General features: G+C 38.3%; 1 protein-coding gene and 1 non-coding gene across 2 annotated transcripts; one reads left to right on the forward strand and one right to left on the reverse strand.

The window, feature by feature from the left end:
* Positions 1 to 2,456: 2,456 nt before the first annotated feature.
* laptm4a (lysosomal protein transmembrane 4 alpha) lies at positions 2,457 to 18,121 on the reverse strand. Its single transcript, XM_088909208.1, has 7 exons — positions 17,531 to 18,121; positions 13,314 to 13,434; positions 7,312 to 7,388; positions 5,290 to 5,412; positions 4,934 to 5,029; positions 3,833 to 3,931; positions 2,457 to 3,219 (listed from the first exon to the last, which is right to left on the reverse strand). The coding sequence occupies exons 1-7, from the start codon at positions 17,654 to 17,656 to the stop codon at positions 3,145 to 3,147; spliced, it is 717 nt and encodes a 238-aa protein (XP_088765334.1). The 5' UTR covers positions 17,657 to 18,121; the 3' UTR covers positions 2,457 to 3,144.
* A 351-nt stretch (positions 18,122 to 18,472) lies between these two features.
* Positions 18,473 to 18,546, forward strand: trnal-caa (transfer RNA leucine (anticodon CAA)). The gene has a single exon. It is a non-coding gene; the product is annotated as a tRNA-Leu (tRNA).
* The last annotated feature ends 5,102 nt before the right edge of the window (positions 18,547 to 23,648 follow it).

Raw genomic sequence — 23,648 nt, forward strand, 5'->3', positions numbered from 1 at the left:
TCATTTGTAACCTTTCTTATGTACTTCTGAAACAAGGTGAAAAGCACAAGGTTACAACCCTCAGAAATCTCTTGCAATTGGCTTGAATTCAAATACCGGTGCAGTCTTGCTGTATGGAAAAAGAATACACCCTGTGAAAAGGTTTCAGTAGGAAACTGAAAGATGAAAGAAGAAAATTGGTATAAATTCTATCTGTACATCCTTTCTTTGTAAAATAAAGTTAAAAAAGAAAGGGTTTCAGTAACTGCGGAGGGAGGAGTCCGCTTGTGTTATTTAGTGAACATGGCTTGCAAAATATTAAATGGCACCAAGGTAGTGGAGAGCAACAACTGTGTATATTTAGGTCAACTGACTTGATCACCCGCCCATCCTTTTTCAGAAAGCCTCTTATTCCTGATCAGAGTCCTGGCAAAACAGAGCCAATCCCGAAAGCACAGGACACAAGGCAGGACTACACCCTGGGCAGGACACTTGTCCACCACTGGACACACATTCAAGAACACAGGGATAATTTAGATATACTGTATAGGTTAAGCTGGACAGCATGTCTCTGGGAAGTACGAGGAAACCAGAGGACACAGAAAGGGCATCCCAGTCTGGAATCAAACGCAAGAACCAGAACCCAGAGGCACAACCCCAACATTGCCGTTTCACACTGACTTGCTCATGTGAAAAACAAATACCCATAGTAGACAGAGATCTTCAGGACGTATGGAATATTAAGTATTATACTGAAAGGCTAAAACCCCAGACAAAACATGTTGCTCACAGTAACAGAAGGATGTGAAGCCTAGAACCTGAAGACAAAAAATATGTAAAAACTACAGATGCCCATAGAAAACGAGATTTCCCCTCTTCCAAACAAAAACAAAGAACTTTCCTTTTCAAAATATTGTACAGGAAGGGCTGCAAATCTCTTCGAAGCTGCCAAAGCTCTTTCTTCATCCTAACCAACTCCCATTTTAAAAACAAGGCATTTTTCCTTAAAGTATTATTAAAAACTGCCCGCAGTAAACAAAAACAATTGGATAATTAACTATACCATGGGGATATAATAATGATTTAATAATCAAAGCAGCTCAAGAGAACACAAACACTCACTTGACAGAAAACTATTCAAACAATAAACCGCTTATGATTGGATAGTCATTGCTGGACCATTCCAAGACTGCCAGGTTCTGCTGCCTCTGGTCATTATCGAAGTCAGCAGGTCCTGTAAGTGTTTGCCAGAACCCCAGCTGACCAGTTATGTGAACCGACTCGCAATTCAAATGACAAAGATCAGGCTACGAATAGCAAACTATTTCAATTTGCTATTTATGGGATGTTAAGGACACCGTCCAACAATATAAAAAATAGGATGTGATCTACATTCAGAAATGGAGTTTACAGTATACTATACCAAACTAGCAATATAAATTAAAAGCTATACCAATATGTTTAAAAGGTGTATTCAATGGTTGACAAAAATAGAACGTTTAGGACGGGGAAACGTATATAAGAAGCAGACAATTCTTTGTCAGGCAATAAAAGAAATAAAACGAATTAAGAGGATGCGAGTATGAATATTTCACAAGCCTCAAGAGAGGTGATTCTGAAACTATATAATGCTCTGGTTTAGTTTTTTTCCCAATTCTGGTCCTGTGGAGCCAGCAGGATCAATTTTCTAAAGTTCTGAAACAGTTTCAATTATTAAAGCAGGTGGTTTGTTCCATGAAGAAAATTGAAATACTGTAGTTATCTGAACATCCTTTCACTCTCAAGGACCACAGGTTCTTTGGTTAAAATACCTGTTTTATTGACTAATAAGTTATAGGTGTTCCTATCCATTTTCTAACCACATCTTCCGATCTGGGGTCACGGGGTAACTGGAGTTCATCCCAGAAAGCAATGGGATCACTTTCAAGCAACTCCAGATGGGATGCCAGTCCATCACAGGGCAGAGACACAGACACAAACACAACTAAATGTACCAGTATGTTTTTGGACTGTGGGAGGAAACTGGAGCTCTTAAATAGGCAATTTAGTGTACCCTATAAGACTGACTAATTGGGATAAATAGAAGGACCAGGGCTAGTTTGTGTCAATTGGTGTAGTTCTGAGTACTGTACCACCATAACAACACAGAAGCTGCAAAATATATACCACTTTGGGATCATCTGGGATAAAAAGTACTTTACAAATTAAAAAAGGTGCTATTGTTATTAAAAACAAGAGAAGTGGCTTGTACATATTAACTCACAATATATCCACCATCTTCAATGCTAGAGTGAGAACAATAGTCAAGTCTAAAATAATGAAGGAGGTGGTGTTAGTTAACTGGGAAGGCTACCGATTAACAAAGTATGCAAAGTATGAGCAAACTAAATTATTACTGTATAACTATTTGAAGACATTTGATTAAAAATACCTGGCATATTTACACACAGAAACAAAGACTGAACAGATGAATTGGGGATGATTAAAAACTTTTCTAATCATTTATTGAAGCCATTTTTTCCCCACAAGGAGCAAAACATGTACAAAGGAAAAAGCATGCATCCATCATCTCTCCTCCAATTTTGCCAAAAGTTCTTTTCCCGCTTTGCGTCAACATCTCCTTACCCCTTTCTGCTTTGAAACGTACAACAGAAAACAACAAAAGGCATCAAAAAATCCACATGGCACATTAACACACACAAAGGCTGGATACACATGGAGAAAGTGCAAAATAATAAAAGATCCCTTACCATACAACAATCTTAAATAAAGCCAGTCTTGTATCGATCCACAAAATGAAAATATGGCGTTACTAAAATGCTGAAAAGATTGTCTAAGAAGATTTTCAAAACCTATAAATATTTAAGGATGGATTTTTAAAAATATACTTCATGATCAAAATTCAGGCAATATTAGTGTTCGGTTAGCTTTACACTAAGACATCAAGAACAAATAGGAAAAGAAGATAAAAAGTTCCTAAACGTTATCGCAGCTTTCCTTCCCTGTCACACTGCTTTATTAAATCAAACTCCTCCTCCCTCAGTTCCTACACTGCTGGAGTTTAAAGATTAGAGGATATCCCTGGATGTCCCTAGTCTCTAAAAAGGTATTGCAAGGTTAGAACAACAAGCTGGTTCAGACTGTGTACGCTCCGCTGCTGGCATTTCAGGCTGGCATGTAGGGAGGTGGGGGCTCCTTCTCGGGCATCTTCACTGCCATTTCATATGTGGGCAGAACGTACTGCAAAGACAGCCAGAAGCAGAACCATCCATCACACGATGTTGAAACAATACAGAAGCATTGTGTTAAAACCAGTCATATTGTGTTGCTCATTTGTAGTTTTGCTCTACTTTTCTAATTTCCACTGGTCATTATATCACTCTGCTTACAGGAGTAAGCAGGATTTCGTTTAGTTTCAGGCACCCATCTGCCTTCCTTTGCTGGGAAAACCTCAATTATTTAGTTGAGAACTCGCAAGAAATAAATAGGTAAATGCATATTGGAAAAAGCTTGCAGATTAGTTATAGGCTAGCAAGATGTAATACTAATCTCCATTAAAGTGCTTTGATTACTATGAATATTCATGAACTGCAGAGAATTTGGTTTCTCCAATACATTAACTTAATCAATTGTAGATCACTGTCCTTTTCAGCTTTCTAAGATAGTTAAGGCTAAATGTTAATTTTTAAAACAAATCCGTCAAATAGGACCTGCATTTATTCTGTAGGGCAATCTGCTGATATACTACACCCTACACAGTTTAAATGTATTTTGGAAAACATAGCCTTAGGTGTCAGTTGTAAAAATGTTTTGAAAGCAGGAGGTTGGGTGTCAGCAACTGGTTTCACTGTACCTGAGGGGGAGCTTCAAATGCAGGGTAAACCGCAATCTCTGGCAAGTTCCTGTTGTTGATGTACTTGTAGCAGTTCCACACGCAGTTAATCAGGTATGCCTGGAAGACAAGAGCATTACACGGTGAACTAGAACTATATCAGTCTAGCAGTGTCGAACAGTGAACTACACATGGGAATTCTAAAGATGTTTCTCTAAAATGTACTACCGTAGGCCAAGAACACAGTTTTGCTATAAATGCCTAAAATCTAGATACTCACTGAGCCTAATAGCTCATAAACATGGGAAAGCTGGGAAAAAAATTGTAGACCTATGTCATACTGTTGTCACAGCATTATTTTGTCAGTCTATAGTGGACCTATAGACTGCTTGTACTGTAGATCTGTACTGTAGATGAAAATAACAAAACAGTCTCTGAAATTCTGCAGAAGTGTTAAGGAACAGCTCAACTTACTCTCAGTTGTGGATAAAAATGTAGGAGCATTATTTAGGATATCAGGTGTTTTAACCTCCTATGGGAGTCACATTTTTAGAATGGAAGCATCTTTTAATCTGATGCTAGTATGTATAACCTAGCCTAATCTAACTTTTTGTAGAATATACATTTATTCTACCAATGCTTTCCTCTGGGGAAAGGAGAACCTACTGCTGCTATTACTAGAGGTACTGGACAAACCACTGTTTTGTCAAATAAGATGGCAGAAGTTAAGCCAGTACTTAAGGGGGTAAGGGGGTGCTATAGCCTAACACAACAGCTGAAGGTGCCTTTTTGGTATTCTAAGAGCAGCATACAGTTCTACCAATTTCATACTCAACAGCATAAAAATATTTAATAGCTACAACAGAACATTCCTTTCAACACTTAAAGAACAAAAAAATGTATTTATAAAGACACTTAAGTCAGGAGTGGCAGTAAATGCATAAAGATAAAAGAAAAAAAAGCATTATGATATCAAGACTAGGACATCACTAGGCACATGCGTATTGATAGTGTACCACAGACCCAAACAACAACTCAACTGGAAGCCTCCAATTACTATAACGTCAGCGAAACTGATTTTGAATGCCAACCAAACTAAAGAGACAGTCACCCGTCATTTACCTTTAAGATGATGAGAAAGGCGAAGAAGATCAGGACGATGAGCAGAAGGCAGCTGGAGTCCAGGGACAGCAGGTTGTCTTTGTAGGGGAAGTCAGGCTGAATGAAAGACAGCAAGAATAAGCAGTTTACTTCAAAGGGACATTTGTGACTTTTCTCAAAGACATTACAGTTGCAGACCAATGTCCACACAGTCTACAACACTGGGAGCATTGGGTCAACACAGACATAGAGGTATTTATCACAATTCGGTTGGAAACCACAAATAATCGCACAAGAATAACACAGAATGATGGAGTTTACAGAATGATTGAGGCCCTTTTTGGACCTACACGTCAACAACTAAGGCAAAAACCTACCAGCTGGTCCAGGTAGTCTTTGATCCGGGGAAGGTATGTAAGGGAACTGATGGCTACAAGACAGCTCAGGGCAAAGTCAAACAACTGGTAGCAGAAGAAAGGAATTAACCATCCATCCCGATGCTGTGCAAAAGAAGAAAAATGCACGTTAAAGACTAGGGACAGCACCGCTTTTTAATTTGGATTTCAAAGATTATCCTAACTGTTGCACCACATCAACCCGAAGGCATTCATCACATGGGAACAAAGCCAGGTCTGGAATACAGTGGGGTCTGATCGCATACAGCCGCAAGAAAGAAAAAGCCTTCACAGTTCAATCAAAAATCCTTCCATCAGTAGGCCAAATCGTTAAAAGGCAGCTAAGATCTGCAAAGTTGCGTACAGCTACACAAAATGCCTTAACAGCCTTCACCAGCAGGAGCCTGTTTCTCTTCATCCAAACTGAGCTGGCTTTGAAGAAACTAAACAGTAGGACAGTTCTTCAGTCGGCACACAGTAAGTGTAATGTTAAATTAAAACCCAGGCATGTAGAGTGTTCAGACTACCCCCATATCTGCTCAGGAACATAAACGCAACACTGAGACCCAAAGCACAGGGTATTACACAACCTGTTTGACACATTCAGGGCCACAGACTTAGGCCACTGCACAGCTGACAATACCAATCAGCACCTTAGTAGCGATTTACACATTAGGAATTAATGTTGTGATATTTTAGCATATGTGCAATATTACGCCCAATCTCCACAGACACACAGAGTTCATTAGTATATTTTTAGTACACGTAAAAAAAACTTAACCTTACAGTATCTCAATCAAGAAAAATAAGCTCTTTAAATGATGGCATAGGAGATAACAGCACACCAGTGACATGTCATGTGGTCAAATGCTTCCTCAGTGTACAGAAGTTGTAGATAACCACAGCTGCATTTAAAGTCTATAATAACTAGCACTGTTAAAAACATGACAGGAGTTTGACCACCCAAAAATGTTTGAGTAATGACACGATGACATGTTAGTAAGGCAGAAGTACAGAATAGTGGTTAGAGTTTGGGAACAGGTATTCTGGAGTAAGGTACTTTGCTCTGATTATTCCAAACCCAGCTGTGCAAAATGGATTTTGTATTGAATATATTTAGCTTTTGACAAATGCATCACTTAAATTAATAATGATAATTAAGCAGCAATGGCGATAACAAATAAGGAAAGATAATTATCAGGCCAGCAAAGCATTTGCCTTATGTTTGAATGATTAATATGCATGAATCCTTTTTCAAGTATAATGTCCAAAGCAATGTGACGCATTTGGTGTACTTAGCCTAGAACAGGTAGGGTCAATCATACTGCTTATCATGGACACAAAGGGGCAGTCTGAATTTAATCAGGCCTAGGCAGTCTCATCTGCAGTGCAGAGAAGCAGGAAGGGCTGTCAGACAGCATTACAGCAATGAGGTGATCTGGTCAACATGTTGGGCTTTAATCTGAAAATCTTCTGTCCCCTGAAGATGAAATACAAATAACTATTCATGTAATAAGGAATTTGTCACCAGTGAGTGTGGAATTCATTACACTACCATGTGTTTAAGAGCAAACTATTGATGCACGTTTAAAACATCTGATCATATGACTAATTATATTACATATGACATTGATTACATTATGATCCATTACACATAGTATATCGTTTTAATTATGCTTTCAAAAGAATTAAGGGCTTCCTTTTCGCCCTGTTGTTTGCTGAATATAAGGTTCATTTCAAATGCATGTCGATATCCAAGTCACTAATATACAGCTATTAACAGGCACAACAAAATATTTGTTTATGCAAAACTGAGAACCATGCAAATAGAAATAGAGTTGGAGTTTTTTACACTATAATGAATCGACCTGAAATCAAAACAAACGTAAAATCTGTGTTGAAAGGCAAGCTGCAGACACAGGAACTGAGGATATGACACAATTTTCAGGCTAGACAGAAAGTGGCTTGCAGACAGATGTCTGTATCGGGATGCTTGGTACTTACAGTAACGGCCCCGTAGACCATCATGGCACTGATCGTGAACATCAGCAGGGAAATGGCAAACCCCACACAGGCATTCTCTAAACACACAGAGGGGAAATATTACATCCTGAAACTTGGAGAGGGGAAGATGCAGAATACTAGACGCAGTTATCCACTCTCGAAGAAAGCCCCTACCTTTTTACTAGCCGAATTCACGTATGGTAAATTTAAAGCTTAAAGCCTTATGCAGATAGCAAACTTAGCTTTTTTCTCAAATCACAGCTAGTTATTGCTCATGACAATACAGAACCTCTTTGTTCAAACAAAACTCTCCACACAACAGCTAAAAAAAAAATCAATACAATTTTGACTGTCAATATTGACTGAACAACAGATATCCAAACACTGCCTCAACATTAATGTCCTAATGCAAACTAGGACAATGGATAATGAAAATAGGTCAAACTGATTGAGGGAGAACCCACCTAGACACTCATGGTGCAAAATGCTTATGCATTTTTTAATTATAAGGATCTCTAAACACAGATATGGATTTGAGCACGTCCGTGGCTTTTTACTTAATGTTTACCATTGTTGTCGTCTCCTACGTTGCCCCTAAGTCAGGCAACACTGCTTTGGAAATTGAACTTCCTTGCCTCCCTTTTTTGTGCTTAAGGCAGTGTTTCCTAATCCTGGTCCAGGATGACTCCTGTTTCTCCTGGTTTTCATTACAGCTGAACTTTGTTAGTTCAGCTCATCAAACCCTGAAAACGCTTCAAGTCCTAAACCATAGCGGGTTTCAGCTCTCCTCTCACTTACTGTAGGTTTATTGTTTCCATGAAAGGCTGAATTGAAGCAATGGGCCCATGCAGCGCACAGAAAGTCTATTATGTGAGTGTTTCACAGGGTCATTCTAACCACTGTCTCCCTTATTGTTAATGGATAAATCAGAAGGAGAATTGTGAGAAAGTACTGTAAGTGGGGAACAACAATCTTAAAATATGTTGAATGGGGAGCTGCCTCAATGTGATTTAGCTGTAAAAATACATGTACAGGTTAACTCCACATGGAACATAGAAATGAGAAACAATGTTTCAGCTGTTGAACCTTTTTCAAGTGTGTGAAGAACTCCATTTCAACATTTTAAAACACACTAAAACAGCGTTTAGCTCACAATATGTCTAGGAAATAACAGATAAAGCAGGCGGCTTGTGATAAGTCTCCAATTACAAAAAAAGCTAAAAATCAAATCGGTTGGTTCGATTAAAGGTTCATTAAGTTGAACTGATTAAGAGCTCAGTAGGAAAAACGCAACCAGTTTAATCCCCAATTTAATCTGCATTATGTATAAATAATGTATATACAGTATATTTTTGTGACACACAATTACCATAGGCACTAAAGGCTACATAATGTAGTAAAAGGTTACTACTTGCAAATGAAGATTATTTGACGAGGAATCGCATGTAATCCCCATTTTTCTCCATTACTCCGTTTTCAAGTTTGTAGGTGCAGGACTTTTATCTTCTTAACATGTAAGCTAGGAATTGGGCAAAAGACCTTTCCTGTTACTTTTAGTTCATGCTGTATCAGGCTTTCTACACCACCTCTAGCCGTTTCGAATGATCTTCACAAATTTAACACCCAGGGGACCTTGTAGTTTCCTGCTAAAGCAGTAAACATCAGAAAGGAAAAGGCAGATGCATAAAACCTTATTTAAATCTCTATCCAATGCCGATTTGGATTTTAATAAATTGTGTTCTGTTGGCCCCGTCATGTCCAGTGTGACAAGGTCTTTGTCTAATTAAATTGCAAATGGAAAGAATTCTACAATAATTAGATTAGAAATCCTAGAAATACCTCTGAGAGGCACTGCTCACATCAGCAAGACGCATCTCAATCCAAAATCACTACTGCATTATTGAGGACTGCAGAAAAGCACTCTGGATGGAAAGTCTTTGTGAGTTAGCATATGCCAGGCGTGTCTAGCCTGAGACGACTGCGGTTCAGACCTTAATGGGCCAATTAAGTCCATAATGAGCCAACTTGGATCAGTTTAGCACCTTCCACGTCTACAGGTGTTGGGCTTCAAAGCGTGAGTGCACAACTCCAGTGCTGCAGTCTTTCTAGATCTCTTTAAAAATGCTAAAAAACTTTGAAAATAATTAAACCAGTCCAGTATGAACCATTTAACCACTGCTAGTTTAATTGGACTGGTTTAATGTTTTTTAAAGCTTTTGAGCATTTTTAAAGATATGATCAACTTGATCAAATAAATCCTTAAGTGTAGAGGTGGAAAGAAAATCCACAAAGGTCCAGGACTGGAATCACTATTTTTAAAGCAAAAAACACAGAACACACCAGTTCTGCTCCTGCTTATTTTCTCCCCAAAATTAGGTAATAGGTTTAAAGTTCTTTTTTTCCCCCATTACAAATAAAAAGAAAAACCTGAATGAAAGGAAAAAAAAGAGATGTCTACTGCAAAATTATCAAGGGCTTTGCTACTGGCTTCTAATAACATCCAGGCATTCGTCCACTTTCACAGTCCACCATGATCCTCATGTGTCAGGGCAGTGAGCACTTTTAGGCTTTGTCCATTCTGACCTTCATCCCCCTGGATTATATGACAAGAACAGACCATATGAATCTCTGGGGGTGTCTGCCCGTCTGTCTCGCTACTATGCTTATACATGGAACAACACAAAGTCAAAAAGGTTTTGTGTGGAACCCAAATCTTATGTCATGACAATAACACCCTCCACTGACGCTATGTTGTTAATCCTGTCTCCAATCATCTTCACCCACTAGATCACGAGCTTCCTGGCACTGCACAGTACCTGGAAGCACTGTCAAATGGTAGTTTGCAAGCCAAGGATTTAAAGAATTTCATTCAGATAGCATCAAGCGTGTCAGTCCCTGGTAAGGCAAATGCACAGAAACTGCAGCAATCTATCAGACATCTGTGCAGTGCACTACACCGTAACTGCAAGTATTGCAAGACTGAGGACCGGAACTTGTCTTTCAAGAAAACGTTGAATGAGATAACTGATCTCAAACAACTACTTATCACCAAACAGGTAACAAACAAAGGGAAGGCTAAATAGGCCAAATAGCTTTCTTATGTTCTGGGTGAAGAGAAAATCGAGACTTGTCATGTACTGTATAAAACAATGACATTCTGCAGTGCTATGCAGATTTAGACCATTACATTGTGCTCTGTTTACTTAAGCTATAACAGGAAAGAAAAGACAAACATTTTTAAAAACGAATATTGATGATTTTCTATTCACAAATTTAAAAAATCTCCTCATTTGAGGTAAATTACTTTGTCAGACAAAGACTATTGCTCAGCTCGATAACGGCATCAGGGGACGCTTCACCGCGAGACTTCTAAGCTGAAATTAAACATGCATTAGAGCTGCACTCGACCACACGCAATTAACCCACCTATTTCACACTGGAGAGTCGGAGGTGAACCACACTCATTCCAAAGCAACCTCTCACAGTAACCAAAGCAGTAAGTGAGTGAAATGGAATGCATGCGTTCACATCCAATGTCTAGATCACAACTGTGAGTGACCACTCATATACTTCCATATCACACACGGTTATCAACATTGCTCTAGGCAGAGTAACACACAGGAAAGTTCACACTTAAGCCAAAAGCTCATCACACAGGAATTTACACCCTAGAGTCTGTGTAGCGTTATGCAGACTTGATTCCCCACTCTAGATTGGACACTAGTTTATTGCAGGCTTACCCACAGCAATGCTGGCACCCACTTATACACCAGAGTGGAGCAGAGAAAGTGCTCCAGTGAACAACAATAGGACTTGTGTAATGGGGACTTGAACCCACAGCCTTCGAGTCCTAGCCACTACTCTAAGCCCTTCCCATCCAGTAACACAAGCATAGAATTATAAATAAAACTCAAGCAGCGAGTCTAGAAAAACCTGAGGGTGAATCAATTATGTCAAAGTATATTATGGGAATGTTCTTGAGTACTAATAACATTTACTGTAGTCTAGTACGAAATGATCATTAAGCGCACGTACAAAAACTTTTTTTTTTAAAACTATTTTCTGACAGGTCTTAGAAGGGAGTTTCCTCACCTAATCTGCATTTTTAACTGACTGTGATAATTAAAAACTAATTGAAATGTGCAGCTTTTTAATTAGTGGGTTTGCTTGTACACTAGAATAAAGAAGTTTAATTTTTGTATTAGTAGCTGTCAGAGTAGCTGAGGGGAGTTATTATTAGTTTGGAGAAGTCTTATTCCTTTATTAAGAAATCTTTCACGTAAGAATTCCTTTTAGAAATCAAGCCAGGAAGCCTCCTGAACTTTTAAAAACAGCCATCTTTAATTAAGTGTCTTAATTGTGAAGACACAACTGAGTGTCACGCTACCAAATGCAGGGATCTTCCATACCTACACCTTTGTAAAAACTGAATCAATCAGCACAATTGGACATTTGGAGTAATCACTGAACAATCAAATCTTAAACAGAGCATTCTGCCTTTTAACAAATGTACTTTGCCACACCGCTTACTCACTTAACTGTCAAATGAAAAATGTCAATCAGATCAATGGAAAATGGCTTCAATTATTTGAATACAAATAATACATATTTAGGCATTTTTTTTTGGAATATTCAATTTCACTTGTAAACTGGATCACAATTATGCACCTAAACCTAATAACAAGTACACTAGCATGAAATTAAAAAACACAATCCCCAAGTGCTTTCAGACTCCTTCTACTTGGTTTATTTGCATCTCTGGATTAGAAGAAACTCTCAAGGAGCCAGATTTAACTGGCAAATACCAGCAAAGAAAGACTTTTGTTTTCTAATACTCAGATGAATGTTGCCTCAATCCTTACTGGTAAACAGCAGTGCAATGTTTCTGTTATTTATAAATAAGGATATTGAAGCAAAATCAGCAAACATGGGCCTAGGAAATATATGAGAGATATTCAAGGTGAAATGTAAACCACGTCAAACACGGAGAAAGCTTTTCTAAAGTGGTCAGACATGTAGCATTAGTTATTCTAGCATCATCCAGATTATACAACAAAATGGTTCCAAAAATGCCCCTTTATGTTAGTAAGCCAATCTCTTGAGAACTTTGGATCTGGTCACACATAATTCATATTTTGACATTTCAGTGGAAGCATACGGCGTTCTTTATTTTCTACGACACCCAGCCATGTTCTTAAAACTGATATCCTGGCCTCTTTCAAGAAACAGCTGGATGAGCTTTTCCAATCCGGACAGTTTTATTCAAAAAAATTCTCATACTCGCAATAAAATTCAAAATGTTATTGCGAGTATGGAACACGCTGCCCAGCCATGTTGTTGAAACTGGCTTCATTCAACAAACAGCTGGATGAGTTTGTTATATCAAACAGCTACAAACTACAAAACAAGCATCTGATCATCTGTGGCATTTCTCATGTTCATATGATTTGTGTGGAAACAGGTAAGAGGTCATGAGTTTAGTACTGTGTGGCACAATATGCTTTAACATAGGCTTAGAGTACTGATGTACTTAATGGAGGACTTGGTTAACATCAGACAGCAGTCTGAAGTCAACAGAAATTGCCTCCACTGCCAAATGCAGTTTAACCACAAAATGTTAAGTCATCAAACTAAATAAACCCCCCCCCCCACCTCCTTACCTTAATTACTTCTAGATATCATTATGTTGCTACTGATCATACCAAAACAAGGGTTAAAAATATTTCAGAAAGGCCACTGAGTGACTGCCACCAAAAAAACCCGAAACATTCTACACATTTCTATTCTTTTAGCATTCTCCATGCAGTAGTATCATGTCTAATTAGTCAACTGGGAAATCAAAACAAAAAAGGTTCTACTAAGCAAAGAGAGATTTGCTTAAACTGCAGCTCTTTTCCCCCCAGAAAGATTTCTCCAATGAAAATTCTAAGTCCATACCGCAGCTGTGTGCTTTGCAGTTCTGCAATTTTAGATCTTCACATGGGCTGGAAGCCATACTTTACCTGCCATCCTATCTGAGGCAAAGTAATGCTCAATGACTTCATACTGCAGGTCTACAGTGGGAACGTTGTCAGGATGAGTCACAGCAACCGTCAGTAAAATTCCCATCAACAGGTTTACCACCTGAAAAGAAACAGAAATTCATGAAGAGTGTGAATCATACAGTAGACACATACTCAACACAATGAGACGCTGAAACAACTCAGTCCTGACTGAATACTTCTTGCGTCATCAGAGAAATATTGCTCTGAAAGCCTCTCGAATTTCACTGGACAAGGCTGAATGCTACATTCTCCAGTGAGTATAGAAAATACTGTAAAGGGGCTAGAATGGTTTTAAATAAATATCTAATTCCATAATTCAAAACACACAGGCACGTGTGAATACTAAAAAAAGACTAACCTTAGCTACAAAAATCTTTAATATGCATCCTTGGATCATGCATCCTAGATAAGGCTAAAAAATACATTTCAGTCTGACACTGAAACAAGATTAGTCTGAAAACAAATTAAGCCTCCAACCAGCTACCTAATGCATATCTCTTATGGAAACAGTAAAACTATATACAAACTACTGTGTGTATTAAACAGTACTAACAACTCATCATTTTTGGCAGTGTGTTAGGCATAAGATATGAATTTAGTCATTTTTAATGAATTAAGACTCTTCATTCAGAATGAATGAAACTGAAATTTCTTTTCAAGGAATCCATACAGTTTACAATCTATTTCTTGATTGGTTGTATGGGTCGAGGCAAAAACTACACAGGAAGTAGCATGTGTGAAATTTCAAGCATTATACAATGCAGTCTGACTTAACTGAACATAAAAAAGCATAGGTAGAAAAGTAAGAAAATATAGTTGGAGGAGGGCCTACACACTATTATCAGTCAAGTGAAAATCACCACAAATAATCTTAGACAGCATTATTAATAGAAGACTGAAAGATGGACCTCTCTATTGTCTTTTGTGCCAGATCTCTGGAGCCTTTTCACTATCACAACTGCTCAAGTGTATTTCAAGAGTGTTAGTTCTTTTGCAACTGAAGTTAAAATTCAGCTTCCTGAGGCATGGGACTTTCTTGCACTGTGAATGTTCAAGGTAATCCAACTATCTGCTGTAGCACTATTATCATTTCTGGTTCAAAACACTCAGGAAAATACTGAATCAGCAAATATAGAGCACAGCTGTGTCTGCATCAGCTGTAGTTCACAATCTAACTTCACATATACTGCGCTGACTTGGCAACTTAGTCTAGAGTTGTATTCAGTACAAATTAGTCTTGCACAAGCTTTTTAAAGTTCCTTTCACACATTTCACAGCATCCACTGAATGAGTACACCAGTTTGAAGTTACTGAATGAAGTACCCATGATTGTGACAAATGTTTAAATGCTTCATATAAGCTTTACATGAATGATATCATCAAGACTGAATGACAAGCTTGTTAGATGGTAATTCCAATACAAAATCAATTGGAACTCATGATTCATAATTCACGATTCCATAAATGATGTTTGCTTTGGTGTCTAGTGCTGTACAGATTGATATGATCGGTTCATTTCCACTCATTCCCACAGTAACCAGACCATTCTTTTCCCTAGAAGAACATTCAGTGACTCTCTGCCTCTGCCTTAAACTCCCACGACTGCAAATGAGAGTTTGTTCTCTACAGATTGGTAAAATTAAGGAATTTTAAAAATTCAAATGGAGTAACAATTATAAAGATATGTATTCTACTAGAGAAGATTTTTTTCATACAAACACCTACTATCCTAACATTCTGGTTTTCTTAATGCATACCTTAACAAACTATTAAGATTTCCTCGCTCATAATAACATCTGATTTAGTTTTTGGTTGAGAACAAATTCTCACTTACAATGAAGACCTGTAGATGCATTTATACAGCTGGGTATTATGCTGGAGCACACCGAATGAAGTACCTTGATCAAGCTACAACAGCACTGTCTCACTTGCAATTAGATTTGGACTCCCCAGTCTGTAGACCATGATCACATTGAGATCTATATCTTTACATTCCGAATTAAGAAAAGACAAGGCCAAACTCTGTGGCAAAGAAACAGGCAAAGTGTGAGTCAGACAGGTAGTACATTCAGGGCTGTGGCATAAGTCAAAACATTCATTATACAAGAGGATGCAGCCTGAAAAACCACTGTAGCTGCAGTAAACAAAGATCTGTTTCCAAGCTGACAAAAAGCATGGAACTGTTGCATAACTGGGCTCAGAACAGTATGCAAATGACCTTGACAGTAAAATAGTGTAACTTTAGAGTACGACATGCTAGAAGAGACAAGACCACACTCCTGGCAAAGCAACTCCAGCCCAAAAAATACAGACGTACAAGGGCAATTCTAAAAAAAATATATATCTTTTCCCAATGTCATGCTACATGTTTGTCTCATGTACTGACAAAATAAAACTTTGCAATAGTCTTTAATAAGAATTAATGTTGATTTATACTTAAAACATTACTGTTTGCAACTGATGATCACACCTGTAAATGCAGAAGTGTGTTTTTATAAGGTCTCCATTACATATTTATAAGAAATTAAGAAAAAGTTCATTTCAAATGTAAATCCAACAAACCAACAGTACACTGTTCTAAAACTTAAAGTTTCTGTTCATAATATTATAGGTAAAACAATATTGATTAAAGGACAGGGGCTGCAACAGTCCTTTAAAACGTAAAAGAAATGGGGAATGAATCAATATTTTGATAATGTAGTCATACAAAATGTAGCAATACCTATGATACTGACATATCAAACTATCGAAGTAGCAATGACATCACACATTAAGTATTTTTAAATGTTTGTATTGGAAGAATACAATTCAATTATGCCGTGACTCAAATATTATGCTCTTGCAAAAAAAAACCCTCAAACAACCCTTGTATTCTACTACTGTATTGGACTGCAAATCACACTGGTTATCCCATCAGAGGTCCGGAGAGGCCCAACACTTCTAATGCTGCAGTAGCACTGTTTAAGAGTGTAGTGTACAGGCAAGTTTTCTTTACACTCCTTGTACTTTGAGAGCAGTTCCGCCGATTATTCAACGCGAAATTCAACCCGGGTTCTTAACTCTGATCCTGCAAATTCACCATTTAAATAGCCAATACTCCCTCAAGATACACTTGCTTGATTCATCGGTAGGTTTTAAATCTTAAAAAAAAACTCTCCAGGTTCAGAGTTGAGACCCCCTAAACTTTAGAAGTTCTGATTCTCTTTCGTCTAATATACTGTATTGACAAAAAAAAAGGTTATTCGTGGAAATAGCGGACCTGAATTCGAAACGCAGGCTGAATTTTAAGTAATTTTCAAGAACAGAGAGTTTCCATTACGGAAATGAAAATAACTTTGAAGTCGAGTGTTAAAGGCGTCTGAGTCGCCAAGTTACGGAAGAGGCAGTTTTACCAGACCTGTTAATATTAGCAACGCCACGCAAAACCTCACCGATCTCTGACTCTCCCAAAATATACAGAGCTGAATCTAAGATAATGGTAAAATCGGGTTAATCGTCATGAAATCCGTCAACAGAAACCTCGGAATCTTCTCAAAAAATATTTTGTGCGTGGAAAATTCACGCCATCTTAGTGTCTTTAAAATATATGTAAGCCATGTAAAAAAATCGCATTTGGATTTTTTAAGTGAACCAACATTTACTTTTACAATGTATGGGCACAGTAATGTCACGTAGCCGAAGAGCAGACCATGGTTTGGGTAAAAAAAAAATGCAGATGAAGGTAAAATGACAACATCCCACCACCGATATATGAATTCACCGTCGTTTTCTAAAACTGAACGTAGCCGGGAAAGAACTGCCATTACAGAACCTCGAAAAAGGACAAATCGGTGAAACCAAAATGGTCCTGATCTAGTTCGGTAGCAAAGCATTTAGAGTTTAATTTACAGAGACCGCAGGGGGGAGAGACTAAACAAAAACACGGGTCTTGCGAATCGAGATGGATACAGCAGGCTGCAAAAACAAGCGTTTTATATAATTCGTTTATTTAAAAAAAACACGCAGGAGAGACGTTATTATTCACACGTCCCGCACTGCCCTGCAATACTGTAATCATCGGTATTCACTGTATTTTGCTCATGCGCTGTCTCGGGGAAGGGAAAATGGCAAAGAAAAAGCCACACAGATGATCATCAGAGGCAGCAGCAGAAAAGCCAGTATCAGCTTTCACCTACCATGTACCACGTCCCCAGGATAATGGTTCCGGTTCTGACATGGCAGCAGCCGCAGCACCGCGTACTGTAAAACCTGTCCCGACTCGGTTTGAAATTCACATTATCCTCCATTTTCGGGAGAAACATTGCGGGGGAAAGCCTTTAGCAAGAGGCAAAATCCACACTGCCTCTCTCAACCCCAGCGGCTGAAATAAAAGCCTCCGCACGCAGGCGATGACGTATGAAAACCAAAACAAACCCCGGTACGTCCTTAGATTTGATAGCCAGCATGAGTGGCCAATGGCTACTAAGGGTGCCCCAGCAGGCCAGGCCAGGCCAGGCTGGCTCACTGGAGACTGACGGCCATGGAGACGAGCGTGGGCTGACAAAGGCTGAGCCTGAGCTGGTCTGTTCGGCCGGACTTCGGCGAGACGGCGTCTTGCGCCACCGATTGTCAGCCGGTAGTGTGACGTAGCCCTTAGCCAGGACCGACCGGGAACTTTCTCGCCACTACTTCGTCACCGTGCCATCAGTTTTCCTTTTCCACAAACCACTTTATCATCCCCGTCATTTTCTTACGCCTTTTGCCTTGCTTGATTTTCAGTGTCACGTGGGGTAGGCTTGTTCTGTATTAAATAAGCCTTGAACTATCGACACGTATGCAATTATATTATTAGTTACATTATTTGAAATGGGGTTTATATGTGTGTTTTTGAATGCAGGGAGCATGTAGTCACTAGAAAACACGTGATCCTAGGCACTGTCAGCATTTGGCCTAAATCAGTTAGTCCTCAGTCATGGTTCTGCAGTGCCTTTGCCAACTGCTACTGTACCATTAACTGGTCTTCTTGCTGGTTTATACGTTTTTCTGCTCCAAGTCCATGGTTTTGAAAAATAATTAAATTACATAACTTTCAACAATATTAGAATGACAAATATTATGCAGTCTCTCTACAAATTGAGGCCCCAACTAGCTCTGTTGGTAGAGCGTGAGACTCAAAATCTCAGGGTAGTGGGTTCGTGTCCCATGTTGGGCGCCAGGTCCTCCATGTTGCAGGTTGGGCACAAGGCTAACAACCCCGTCCTGTAAAAAAACTGTCACGGTAACACCAACAGGATGCTGCTGCCCCTACATGCTCGAAGACATAACGGGCAAACATCCACCCATCTCTACAAATTGTCAGTTTGAATTTGCCCCTTTACTTCTAACTCAACAGCTCTTGTATTCAATTGATGATGAGCAAACAGAAGGGAATAGCACTGTATCAAGCACCCAGCAATGTGTTTAGTGCTGATTCAATTTCTGGGGTGCTGCCTGCATGGCATGGAGTCTGTATGTTCTCCCAGTGTTCACATTTCCTCTAGGTGCCACTTTCCTTCCACAGTCTAAAGACATACTGGTGGGTTAATTGGCTTCTGTAAAACTGACCCATGTGCGAGTGTGTGCTCGTGTCCGTCTGGGTCTTGTGATGGACTGGTTTACCTGTCCTGCGACCATTGCTCTCCAGGATAGGCTCCGGCTCCCCCTCTACCATGAATGCACAATACAGTATACTTCTAAGAGAGGAGAACTATGGTAACAAGCTATGTCAGATTCCCAAGTTACCACATTCAAATATACAAAAGGAAACAATTGCTTTCAGTACAAATTTTATTTGAACATGATGAGTCTTGACATACAGTATTTACAGAGTGCCAACACTAGATTATAAATTACACACAAAAGAAAACATGCAGCACTGGATACCATGCACATAAAATATTTAAGAAAATATCACCTCTTTCTTTGTTGTTCATGCTAGATTCTTGTCTAAGATTTTTAAGAAGGAACTAAACCCTTTACATTACTATACCTTGGACAACAGTGACTCACAAGCACCATGTTTGATCCCACAAGTAGAAACCTATTTCACTGAACCCTTGAGGCAATAGGAAAGGGTTTAGATTGACAGGGATGGCACTACTTCAAACAGAGAGGTACTGTAATAACGCTAATAAGCATTATAAATCTTAGATATGTTAAAAAGCCTTTGATTATGCTTTGTGTTGAGCAACTGGATAATCGCATTGTTCTACATGGATTAAACAACATTTTGATTTATAATGAAGACTTGAATGTATAGAGAATCATTAAGAAAACACCAACATGTTTTGACTAGACTATTTTCTCAGGGTGACGGCAAGTCTAACTGAAAATATATACATGTTCTTGTAAAATGCTATTTTTTTCTACATTTACAGCTGGAGGGTTTCCCAGCACATTTACCTGATTTTTTTTAACCTAATGTAACTTGTAGAACCATAGAAAGTAATGGATGTTTGCGGGTAAAATAATGCATTGGTACTACAAATTAATGTCAGGTGCCGTTACCAAGGAGACCTGGGGGTTCCAATATAACATTACAAAGTGAGAGAAAGTGTTCCATGCTGTTGTGCTTTAGTAGAGACGTTATTAGAAAAAACTAACCCATGAACCTTTAATTCCACTGAGGAAATAAAGCCTTAACTGAGAATTTTTACAGATTTCAGCTTTTTCCACCTTTCCCCCAGATACACTCTCTCACCTGTGAATCCATTCCTACTCATTCTGTCCTCTGTTCTCCAGTGCTTTATATCTCAGCTCCCCTCCTCTCTCTCCCATATACCCGGAGAAGGAGCAAGAGCTAAAACATTGTTTTGTCTTTCTAGATTATAGGGTGGTATTAACTTTTACTTCTTCCTTGGTAGCCACAGCTCCTCACACTAAACTAACTGTGGCAACTTTTGAGTCTTGCTCAACAGGAGCATAATTGCTTTCTTTAATGTGATAGTAATCCCCAATATCTTTCCACACAGTTACCACTCCCTGTGCATGTGACCTTATTACAGGATAGAGCCTGGCACTGATGAAACATGACTGCATGTCAGAATTAAGCCCCTGTAAGCAGCAATCAACACACCAGCACTAACAACACCAAACCAAGTCAAACTGCACTTGCATGCTTTAAGACTCTGAATCCCTTCTACAATTACATGTATATTTCAGCAAATAATTATCTAGACAACTTACACACTGTGCAAGTTTTTTTAAGGCATCCCAAGGAAGTATGTAGATGCATAATATAAAACACTATCTCAATATTATAAGAGGAGAAGTGTCGTAATGCACTCTCATTTTTTTCCTTCCAAATGTTCAAACAGAACAGTTGGTGAGCCTGTCACATCATATACTTAAAAGATTTGTTTAGCAAACCAACCAAGATGCTTAATTTATCATTTGTATCAGCTACACAAGAGTGACTCAAGAATAAGAGAGTAAATCTGTGAAAAGACTTTAGAACTGCTGTCCATTAGTGATCCCCAAACAACTTGACAAAGATTCAGCAGATCTGCCAAGAAAAATGGGCATAACTTGCATCAAGCAATATGCAAAGTCAAGAGAGACCTTCCCAAAATGACTTGCAGCAGTAATGCTTGTCTCTTTCGGTTTTGCTGATAATGAATACACCTTAGGTTACCCTTAAAAGTCTTCAGTCTGAGCAGCCAGGTTTTGAATAAAATATACATCCATCCATCTTCTAACCACTTCATCCAACACAGGGTTGCGGGGGATACTTGGCAATGAGCACAAGGCGGGATACACGCTGGATGGGAAGCATGTCCATCACAACATACACATTCAATAAAATATTACATTTAAAAATGTGTATGCATCACTTTGTAATTTCACAAAAACATTAGGGGCACCACAGGAAGAATCTGAATAGTTTTTAAAGGTATCATTTCTCTCTCTTCTGTTAAAAAGAACAGTGACAGATCTGCCTCTCAACATCATTGCAAACTGGCATAAACACATACCTCAGATGGTCAAGTGTAGGACTGAAATTTAGTTTAAATGGATTGTGGGATAAGAGATTAGCATCACCTGTAATTTTGCTTGCAGGAAAACAAGCATTGGTGAGATGTTTTCAATCATAATTTGCAGACTTTCAGTGTTTTAACTAGGAAACAGAACTGGCCACAGGCAAACGGGTGATACAAGAAACACTAAAAACTATCAATTTACTTCTTTTCATTAAGAAAATAGCAGGGGTCAAGAACTGAAAGCCTTTAAATTATCGCCAATTTTCTCAGTACTTTCTCCTCAGCATTCTAAATACAAATATGCTTTAAACCAGTTCCAAAACTTTACAAGATGGGATTATGTTTCCTGCAGTTTCTTTCCATTCACAAACATGATACAATTCCATTTTATGAGGTTCTTTTAAATAATGGAAAATAAAGTATTTACATAGGTAAATACAAAAAAAAATCTCATTTCTGACTATTAAAAATATTTGCAAATCATCATACAAAAAGATTATTAAAAGGAGTTTTCAGATTTCTGTAATTGTTTTTTGCTTTTTATATAAAAGGCAGGCTATTGAAAAGGAAAATGGACACACAAGCTTTCAGGAGGGGAACATTAAGAAAGATTGCCTTATTTAAAAGGCAGTTATTGAAATGCAACCCTGTCATTATAGTGTTGATCACTTGCAAATTGTACAGTAAGTAAAGGCACACTTTTAAGAAACGTTTACGTCCAACAACACATGCAGAACAACTGAACTCTTACACAACAGCTACAGATCCAGTACTGTATTAAATTAATACATATTTAAATAACATTAATAAATATCTTAATAGCAGTTTGCTCACATATGTTTTTACACCAATTTAAAGAGTTTGTTACAGAGACTAAAGTATTTTTTTTTACAAACTGGAAATGGTTGCATCGTTTTGTGGTTAACCCAACTATGCAGAATTTATATTTACAAATGTGTTCTTTTCAAATTACAAAATTATCTCATTTAGTCACCCCAGGTAAAATATCTGACTAGGGATTAATGACAATTCAAGTGCAGAGAAGACACCTCCTTCCCTGTAGTAAAATGGGATAAAATGTTAAAAATGTAATTTATTTATGATAGGACTTTGAAATCACTTATGCAGATATACTGTAGTAATGTATGACATTGTAATTTGATTGCTGACCTCTGACGTAACCACCGGCATTGTTTGGTTCAACTCCTTGGCAATACCTGCAGACAGAAATCTGAAGTTCTACCGTCTGTATTTGCAGACAATACACGAGGTAATATTTATGGAAAATATACAAAAAAAGTTTCAAACATCAGGGAGGGACACTGTATCTTATTGAAGCCTCAGTTCATGAACAGGCTTGAAATTATACTGTTGAAGACAGACAGGGGTGGTGTATCAATTGGCGTTTAAAAACATCCCCTCTTTTACATTTAGATATCACTGAAAAAAGATATGTTGTAGGATAGGGGGTAGCTGTCAAAAGCTCCTTAATTGCAAGATCCAGCAACCAGCCTTCACATTCACCATCTATACACAACTGCCATTTCTTTTTCAAAATAAAATGTCAATAGTCAGAAAATAGTCCACTGACAGTCAGAAACAATCAGGCTTTGCTGTGGATTTTGAAGGTGCATATCTTTACTGAATCGTTTCAGCAATAAGGTCCCCCAACATTGTGCTAGCAGGCTCTTTTATGTACATAGGCATTATATTTTAAGAAGAGATTAACTTCAAACATCAGAGTCTCAAAGTCCATTATGTGTGTAGTCACCATTCAAGATGACTTTACATAAAAAGTGACTATTTCATTGGATCACAAAAGAAGAACACAATCAGGATTAAATCTCCCACATTATAATCAGAAATCTTGATTCACATCCAAGAATTACTTTACATCTCTCATCCTTATTTAAAAATGAAAATGCCCAATGTGGGTTGATACTTTTCAACATATAGCCTATGATGCAGAACAAAATGAAAGAAAGACGGTGGAGCTCATGTCGCCATTAAGACGTTTTTCTTAGCAGGTTCTGCTCCTGTTTGAAGTGAATATCTGACTGTTTTAAACATCTGTGAAAGTGAACTATTCTGAAATCCCTCTGACCTGTCAGTGGCCTGCCATCGTCATGCGCTGCTCAAAATGGATTTGATTTGACTTACAAGAGATTATAGTCTGAAACCTAGCACAAACTAAGAGCACTGAGACAGAACATATTCATGTTTCTGAGCTTGTGATGCATTGCTTTCAATGTCTGAATTATGCTTTTTGGGGTTGTGTAAATCTAGAAATTATTTA

The sequence above is a fragment of the Atractosteus spatula genome, chromosome 2 (assembly GCF_055471065.1).
Source record: "Atractosteus spatula isolate fAtrSpa1 chromosome 2, fAtrSpa1.hap1, whole genome shotgun sequence".
Taxonomy (NCBI): domain Eukaryota; kingdom Metazoa; phylum Chordata; class Actinopteri; order Semionotiformes; family Lepisosteidae; genus Atractosteus; species Atractosteus spatula.